This window comes from Hordeum vulgare, chromosome 3H, assembly GCF_904849725.1.
Source record: "Hordeum vulgare subsp. vulgare chromosome 3H, MorexV3_pseudomolecules_assembly, whole genome shotgun sequence".
Taxonomy (NCBI): Eukaryota; Viridiplantae; Streptophyta; class Magnoliopsida; order Poales; family Poaceae; genus Hordeum; species Hordeum vulgare.
Window position 1 is genome coordinate 19966277 of NC_058520.1, and position 9298 is coordinate 19975574.

At 47.2% G+C, this 9298-nt stretch overlaps 1 protein-coding gene across 1 annotated transcript; it reads right to left on the bottom strand.

The window, feature by feature from the left end:
• Positions 1-1892: 1892 nt before the first annotated feature.
• Positions 1893-6171, bottom strand: LOC123439305 (small polypeptide DEVIL 2-like). The gene is made up of 2 exons (XM_045116040.1): positions 6123-6171; positions 1893-2179 (listed from the first exon to the last, which is right to left on the bottom strand). Exons 1-2 carry the CDS (start codon positions 6169-6171, stop codon positions 2094-2096), a joined length of 135 nt encoding a protein of 44 aa, XP_044971975.1. The 3' UTR covers positions 1893-2093.
• Between the last annotated feature and the right edge of the window lie 3127 nt (positions 6172-9298).

The following is a 9298-nucleotide window of genomic DNA, read 5'->3' on the forward strand; positions in this document are numbered from 1 at the left end:
TCATGTTCATCATAGCATCATATATATCTTGCAAACAAGTCATTTCGCCTGGATTCTACAGCATTTGTCGCGAGCCTGTCGGACGATCGTTACAGCTAACTAACCATGTTCATCATCTGCTACTGGTCCATGGTCTGGAGACCAGAAAACCGCAATACTAAATCGACGGGTTAGTGCAGTCGATGCAGATACCTCATTGCATGTTTCTGCCCGGTCCATTCCGTAAACTGAATTTCCACACAGCGCCGACGCTTCGGGGGCTGTGAAGGTAGTGGTGCCGCGGTTTTCACATCTGTGGTTTGAAGCAAACCGCTCAGACTTCAGAGCTGCTTGTCCAAGTACAGCAAGTAGCACCATGATTAACAGTAATCGAGCTGTTCCAGGCCATAATTTACACTGATGGCCTGAACTTGGACGTTAATCCTGAAGAAAGCACAGCACAGCAAGTGGTCACATGCTAAGTTTTTCTTACGCGGCCTCCAACGGCGGGTTAAACGGGTATCGCCGACCTTTGGATTACTAAAAGAACAACAGAGCCAATTTGCACTAAACTAAAGTGACTCAGTTAAACAAATCATGTAACTAAGCGTTTTTCTCGATTGCCCTTTAGCAAAAATTCTATGCGATCCATTCATATAACCTTTAATATTACACCTTCAAATAGCATCCACACGTTGTTTGGGACCGTGGCTAGATGAAGTAGACATGTTTACAGCAAGACATATTTGCATAGGAGTATGTGCGCTACTTTGGGCTATATGGAACGACAGAAATGATATGGTCTTTAACAGGCAAAATCATATCAATTTTTTGCAGGTTTTATACAGGGCAACCTCTTTGATCCGTACTTGGTCGTTATTCACTCCTGCGAAGAACAAGGAGTTTTGGCCTATTGGATCTATCCGATGGAAGATGGTAGCTCAGGATATCTACAACCGGTTTGGATGGCGGTCCAATAATAGAATATGTGGATAGCTTCTAGTCCTATTTTACATGGTTGTGGCTTTTTTTTGGAGCTTCTTCTTAAGTTTGTATTTGATTGTGAACTTTTTAGTGGTTGTTTTAATAAAGTGGCCGCATGCATCTATTGATGCAGAGGCCGGACGCGAGCCTCCTTTTCTAAAAAAAGCTTGTTTCAGGTGGAGTCGTGTTCAGTGCATGCATGTCACCTATATATTCTTAGGAGCAACATTTCACCAAATAATACTGAAGTACCTTGAAGCTTCTCATTACTGTTGTTCAGTTCTGCTCCATTTTACCCAAAATGTAAAGCTTGATATATTTCCTCCACAAACTAATTTTATATTATAGTGCTACATGGCCAGTAGTCGCATGATCGAAGGAGTTTTCTTTAGGGGGGGTCCCATGAGCAAAGAGCTTTGTCTATATGAAAATTTTCCTTCAAATATTGAACTCATAAATTAAATTTGCACCAAAATTACTGGCCTTAAACATGTGACAACATAAGGCACCAGTTTTCTGAGTAAAGTTGGCAGTGTCGTAGTTATTACTACTTTCATTTGAATTTTATTTGCTTGTGTGTACACCTATTTGAATTTTGAACAAATGTACATACCACTGTTGCCAGCTTCACCTTCACCGCAAATTCGTTCCCAAAATGCACACCTTTGAGATAGCCTTACATGCAAATTCAATCGTTCCAACAACTGATCTAATCAAATGAAGCAAGAACATTCCGAAGGGAAGGGACCCTTATATGCAGTAGCAATTATAGGTAACTAGTAAGAGACTCGCAATCATGCCTCAACACTTCAACAGTACAGATCCTCATACAATGGGATGATGCCAAGAGACAAATTCTTTCTTTCCTTATCTTGAGATGTTCCATTTCTGATGAAGCAAATTCACAACAAAGAGTTCAAGGCCTAACATGTCGATACATGCACATCCTTGCCATTGGAGGACTTGAGAGAGCTTCAACATCACACCACACAAAACTCTAACATCCAAATTCACCCGTCGGCAAAATCTATATGACCTACGTGCCCTATGAACATACACACCAAAGAAAGTGTCATGCCTAGCCTAGCCTAGCCTAGCTACAAACGAAAGAACCGAACACCTATGTAGGGTCAGTCATGGCAGCAGAGGAGCATGACAACGCATCGCCGGATGATGTAGAGCCTGGCCTTGTGTTGCCTCAGCATCCTGCTGAACCCTCCTCCTCTACCTGACCCCTTGTGATTGCTGCCATGGCTCTTCACCTTGTTCATCCCTGCTGAACAGGAGGGTGGTGGTTGAGCTAGGTGGTGACTGAGCTGGAAGAAAGGCTCCCTGCTCTGCTCTTCCACTGCTGCTACACTGGATGGATCTGCCGCTGCTTTGGCATTGCCATGCTTATATAGAAAGGGTACGGCATGGCCAAATGGCAAATGGCACAAAGGACAAACTGATCTGGCATCGTCCTCACATCTTTGCCTACTTGCACGTATAAAAAGCTTATGAGAAGTTGGGGGCATAAACCCCCTGTAGCAGGAAGTGTGGAGGCACATGCAGCAGCCTCTCTCTCAAGGTGCGGCGGATTCCGATGACACTTTAGGGGACAATCGCCTAGAGAACTGGGAAGTTGGCTTCGCTGCAGTTCAAGACCAAGGACAAGTAGACAGCTCCTCTTGTGCAGTTTATGAAAATAATCCACACCACTAATGGTGTAGGTGCGGGTGCAAGCTCTCATTGTTGCGGTGCGGGTGCAAGCTCTCATTGTTGCGCACTGGTGACGCGCGCTCGGGTGCAACCTCTACTGGCGACGCGGGCTCGGCAGCGTGATATATTTTACATTATGTAGTAGCGTAAAATATATTTGAAATGAAAAAGAATTGAATGAAAAACACAAGATGAAAAAATAAATAAACCATAAACCCTAAAACCCTAAACTCCAAACAGAAAAAACACAAAATCTTTTACAAGAGCACCTAGGGAGTGCTACATAAAGCTTTTTGAGGAACCTTGAGTATAACATGAACTGCAGAGGTAGGGCCATTATCAAGTGCACGGAGGAATGATGTCAATTTACATGGTTGCTTCTGAGATTTCCCATAAGAATACTTTCTGTATCAGGAAGATAAACCCGGCGCACACTTGTGGTGCACATGGAAAAAGCACAAAAATGTCACTATAGATTGCATGGATAGGGCATGTACTCAGTGTTGGCTTTGGTCCCGTCCGTGCTAACTCCAACGAGTACTTTCCGCGGAGACGTACACGTACGCAGCAACGTAGCTAACCAGATCAGATCAATACAAAGCATTGACAAGAAGAGGATGAACTCGGCACGGTCTCGGGGACGGGAAGAATGATGAGCATGTCATGCTCACGCGGGCTCAGTGGCAAACGTTGGACTCAAGGAAAGGAGGTGAGGGCTCAAGCAAAAACACTTGCCAAGATCGTGCGCCAAACGAACAAATTCAGAAGAACGCCAGTGACGGCGCTCCGAAGAAGAAAAAGAAGTTCGACAAGCGCAAGATCAAGTGTCACAACTGTGGCATAATGGGGCACTTCAAGTCGGAGTGCAAGAAACCACCGAAGAAGAAAGCTTTCATGGCCAAGGAAGGCGATGATGGCGACATGATGCTCATGGTCGAAGTATGCGAGCTAATGGACGAGGATAGTCCAACTCCTAAGGCGCCAGCTACAGAGGTTGTTACGCTCATAGAGGAGGCAGTTTTTCTTCATGACAAGAAGAGGATGAACTCGGCGAGGCACGTGTGGTACCTCGACACGGGAGCTAGCAACCACATGACCGGTGACAAGGACCAGTTTTCTGAGCTCAGACTTTCGGTGGGAGGCACGGTTCGGTTCGGCGATGGACGGACCGTTGACATCGCAGGGCGAGGTACTGTCCTGTTTGAGTTGAAGAATGGCGGCCACAAGGTACTCACGGATGTTTACTATATTCCCAAGCTAAAGAGTAGCATCATAAGTCTTGGCCAGCTCGAGGAGCGTGGTTGCAAGATTGTGCTCGAAGATGGCTATCTATGGGGGTATGATCGTCAGAGGATGCTAATTATGAAGGTGCAGAGGTCACCGAACAGACTTTACATCCTCAACTTGTCTCGTGTGGATCCAGTATGTCTCTTGTCGAGCATGGATGACTCGGCATGGAAGTGGCACGCACGCTACGGACATCTAAATTTCCAGGCTCTTCGGCAACTTGGACAAAAAGAGATGGTACGTGGTCTACCGTGCATCGAACATGTCGACCAAGTGTGCGACGGTTGTCTTATTGGGAAACAAAGGAGGGCCCCGTTCCCAAGAGAGGGAAACTTTAGAGCGAGTAAAGTTCTTGAGTTGGTCCACGGAGATTTGTGCGGGCCGATTACACCGGCCACCCCTGCCGGAAATAGATATTTCCTGCTCATCGTCGACGACTTCAGCAGATACATGTGGATTGTGTTGTTGAAGACGAAGGATCAAGCTTTGGAAGCCTTCAGGATAGTAAAGATGGCGGCCGAAGTGGAATCCGAAGCCAAGATGAAGGCCCTCCGTACCGATCGGGGGGGTGAGTTCAAGTCTCGTGAATTCACAAGATTCTGCGAAACACACGGGATCAAGCGGTATCTTACGGCTCCATATTCACCACAGCAAAATGGTGTTGTGGAGCGGAGGAACCAAACTGTGGTGGCGATGGCACGGAGCATGTTAAAGAGTAAAGACATGCTAGGGAAGTATTGGGGTGAGGCGGTCAATACGGCCGTTTATTTGCTGAACCGGGCTCCAACCAAGAGTGTGGTTGGAATGACGTCGTACGAAGCATGGTACGGACACAAGCCCGCGGTTGATCATCTTCGTACTTTCGGGTGCGTGGCGCATGTGAAGACAGTGGCGGGGCATACTAGCAAATTGGCGGATCGGAGTACTCCAATGATATTGGTTGGCTACGAAGCGGGCACAAAGGCGTACCGTGCGTGCAACCCCTCGAACAACAAGGTGGTTGTGACACGTGATGTGGTCTTTGAAGAAGCGAGGTCATGGAATTGGAACTCCACCGAGCAAGTATACCCGTCATCAGATGACATTTTTAATGTCGTTTACGACGAACCTGAACATACAGAAGTTGACGATCAACTGAAGAGGTCGTCGGGACAGAGCGATCCTCCGAACGCAGGTGCTACTGAAAACACGCCAGCTAGGTCGGCCGTGTCTCTTGAGCCCGCGATCAGCACGTCCTCTAGCGCTGCTGGGTCTACATGCAGCCACCAAGGCAAGGGAGCCATACAAGCTGCAGCCTGCAGCATGCCTGACAGCGTTCCCCGTAGCGCTGGTAGCCCAGGCCGTGGCACCTCTCCTGGAGGTTCACGTGATGGTGGTATGACCCAGAGTCCACCAAGCACGTGCATGGGGCTGATGGTTCTCTTGTACGTGCACCAGTTTCACCTGGTTCACCTTGTGGATGTGTAGCCAGCCCAGGGGTGCTCCAATCGCCAGAAATCGGAAGTGTGGCAACTTCAGCAGAAAATTCTTTGTCTTCGACGAAATAGGAGACGAGGGAACTGTTGGGGAACGTCGCATGGGAAACAAAAAATTTCCTACGCGCACGAAGACCTATCATGGTGATGTCCATCTACGAGAGGGGATGAGTGATCTACGTACCCTTGTAGATCGTACAGCAGAAGCGATTAGAGATCGCGGTTGATGTAGTGGAACGTCCTCACGTCCCTCGATCCGCCCCGCGAACAATCCCGTGATCAGTCCCACGATCTAGTACCGAACGGACGGCACCTCCGCGTTCAGCACACGTACAGCTCGACGATGATCTCGGCCTTCTTGATCCAGCAAGAGAGACGGAGAGGTAGAAGAGTTCTCCGGCAGCGTGACGGCGCTCCGGAGGTTGGTGATGATCTTGTCTCAGCAGGGCTCCGCCCGAGCTCCGCAGAAACACGATCTAGAGGAAAAACTATGGAGGTATGTGGTCGGGCAGCCGTGAGAAAGTCGTCTCAAATCTGCCCTAAAAGCCCCATATATATAGGAGGAGGGAGGGGGACCTTGCCTTGGGGTCCAAGGGAACCCCAAGGGGTCGGCCGAGCCAGGGGGGAGGACTCTCCCCCCCCCCCCAAACCGAGTCCTACTTGGTTTGGTGGGAGGGAGTCCTTCCCCTTTCCCACTTCCCCTTTTTTTTTCCTTTCTTCCTTTGATTTTTCTTCCTTGGCGCATAGGATTTGGTGGGCTGTCCCACCAGCCCACTAAGGGCTGGTGTGACCCCCCCAAATACCTATGGGCTTCCCCGGAGTGGGTTGCCCCCCCTCCGGTGAACTCCCGGAACCCATTCGTCATTCCCGGTACATTCCCGGCAACTCCGAAAACCTTCCGGTAATCAAATGAGGTCATCCTATATATCAATCTTCGTTTCCGGACCATTCCGGAAACCCTCGTGACGTCCGTGATCTCATCCGGGACTCCGAACAACATTCGGTAACCAACCATATAACTCAAATACGCATAAAACAACGTCGAACCTTAAGTGTGCAGACCCTGCGGGTTCGAGAACTATGTAGACATGACCCGAGAGACTCCTCGGTCAATATCCAATAGCGGGACCTGGATGCCCATATTGGATCCTACATATTCTACGAAGATCTTATCGTTTGAACCTCAGTGCCAAGGATTCGTATAATCCCGTATGTCATTCCCTTTGTCCTTCGGTATGTTACTTGCCCGAGATTCGATCGTCAGTATCCGCATACCTATTTCAATCTCGTTTACCGGCAAGTCTCTTTACTCGTTCCTTAATACAAGATCCCGCAACTTACACTAAGTTACATTGCTTGCAAGGCTTGTGTGTGATGTTGTATTACCGAGTGGGCCCCGAGATACCTCTCCGTCACACGGAGTGACAAATCCCAGTCTTGATTCATACTAACTCAACTAACACCTTCGGAGATACCTGTAGAGCATCTTTATAGTCACCCAGCTACGTTGCGACGTTTGATACACACAAAGCATTCCTCCGGTGTCAGTGAGTTATATGATCTCATGGTCATAGGAACAAATACTTGACACGCAGAGAAACAGTAGCAACAAAATGACACGATCAACATGCTACGTCTATTAGTTTGGGTCTTAGTCCATCACGTGATTCTCCCAATGACGTGATCCAGTTATCAAGCAACAACACCTTGTTCATAATCAGAAGACACTGACTATCATCGATCAACTGGCTAGCCAACTAGAGGCATGCTAGGGACGGTGTTTTGTCTATGTATCCACACATGTAAATGAGTCTTCATTCAATACAATTATAGCATGGATAATAAACTATTATCTTGATACAGGAATTATAATAATAACTATACGTTTATTATTGCCTCTAGGGCATAATTCCAACAGTCTCCCACTTGCACTAGAGTCAATAATCTAGCCCTCACATCACCATGTGAATTACATTGTAATAAATCTAACACCCATACAGTTCTGGTGTTGATCATGTTTTGGCCGTGGAAGAGGTTTAGTCAGCGGGTCTGCTACATTCAGATCCGTGTGCACTTTGCATATATTTACGTCCTCCTCCTCGACGTAGCCGCGGATGAGGTTGAAGCGTCGTTTGATGTGTCTGGTCTTCTTGTGAAACCTCGGTTCCTTTGCTAAGGCAATGGCACCAGTGTTGTCACTGAACAAGGTTATTGGATCCAGTGCACTTGGCACCACTCCAAGATCCGTCATGAACTGCTTCATCCAGACACCCTCCTTAGCTGCCTCCGAGGCAGCCATGTACTCCGCTTCACATGTAGAATCTGCTATGACGCTTTGCTTGGAACTGCACCAGCTTACTGCACCCCCATTAAGAATAAATACGTATCCGGTTTGCGACTTAGAGTCGTCCGGATCTGTGTCAAAGCTTGCATCGACGTAACCTTTTACGGCGAGCTCTTCGTCACCTCCATACACGAGAAACATCTCCTTAGTCCTTTTCAGGTACTTCAGGATATTCTTGACCGCCGTCCAGTGATCCACTCCTGGATTACTCTGGAACCTACCTGCCATACTTATGGCCAGGCTAACATCCGGTCTAGTGCACAGCATTGCATACATGATAGAGCCTATGGCTGAAGCATAGGGGACGGAGCGCATATGCTCTCTATCTTCATCAGTTGCTGGGCACTGAGTCTTACTCAATCTCGTACCTTGTAACACTGGCAAGAACCCTTTCTTGGACTGTTCCATTTTGAACCTCTTCAAAACTTTATCAAGGTATGTGCTTTGTGAAAGTCCTATCAGGCGTTTTGATCTATCCCTATAGATCTTAATGCCTAGAATGTAAGCAGCTTCTCCTAGGTCCTTCATAGAGAAACTTTTATTCAAGTAACCTTTTATGCTCTCCAAAAGCTCTACGTTGTTTTCAATCAGTAATATGTCATCCACATATAATATTAGAAACGCCACAGAGCTCCCACTCACTTTCTTGTAAATACAAGATTCTCCAACCACTTGTATAAACCCAAATGCTTTGATCACCTCATCAAAGCGTTTGTTCCAACTCCGAGATGCTTGCACCAGTCCATAAATGGATCGCTGGAGCTTACACACTTTGTCAGCATTTTTAGGATCGACAAAACCTTCGGGTTGCATCATATACAACTCTTCCTTAAGGAAACCGTTAAGGAACGCCGTTTTGACATCCATCTGCCAAATTTCATAATCGAAAAATGCAGCTATTGCTAACATGATTCTGACGGACTTAAGCATCGCTACGGGAGAGAAAGTCTCATCGTAGTCAATTCCTGGAACTTGTGAAAAACCCTTTGCCACAAGTCGAGCTTTATAAACGGTTACATTACCGTCAGCGTCCGTCTTCTTCTTAAAGATCCATTTGTTCTGAATAGCCTTGCGGCCCTCAGGCAGTATCTCCAAAGTCCACACTTTGTTCTCATACATGGATCCTATCTCGGATTTCATGGCTTCTAGCCATTTGTTGGAATCTGGGCCCACCATTGCTTCTTCATAATTTGCAGGTTCATTGTTGTCTAACAACATGATTGATAAGACGGGATTACCGTACCACTCTGGAGCAGCTCGTGATCTCGTCGACCTGCGTGGTTCAACAGAAACTTGAACTGGAGTTTCATGATCATCATCATTAACTTCCTCCTCAACCGGCGTCGCAATGACAGAGGTTTCCCCTTGCCCTGCGCCACCATCCAGAGGGATGAGAGGTTCGACAACCTCGTCAAGTTCTATCTTCCTCCCACTCAATTCTCTCGAGAGAAACTCCTTCTCGAGAAAAGTTCCGTTCTTAGCAACAAACACTTTGCCCTCGGATTTGAGATAGAAGGTGTACCCAACT

Coding starts and splice junctions, on each gene's coding strand:
- LOC123439305 (XM_045116040.1), bottom strand. CDS start 6,171: ATGCGCCAAGGAAGAAAAATCAAAGGAAGAAAGGAAAAAAAAAGGGGA. Junction 2,180..6,122: donor AAAGGAAAAAAAAAGGGGAA/GTGGGAAAGGGG, acceptor GTAGAGGAGGAG/GGTTCAGCAGGATGCTGAGG.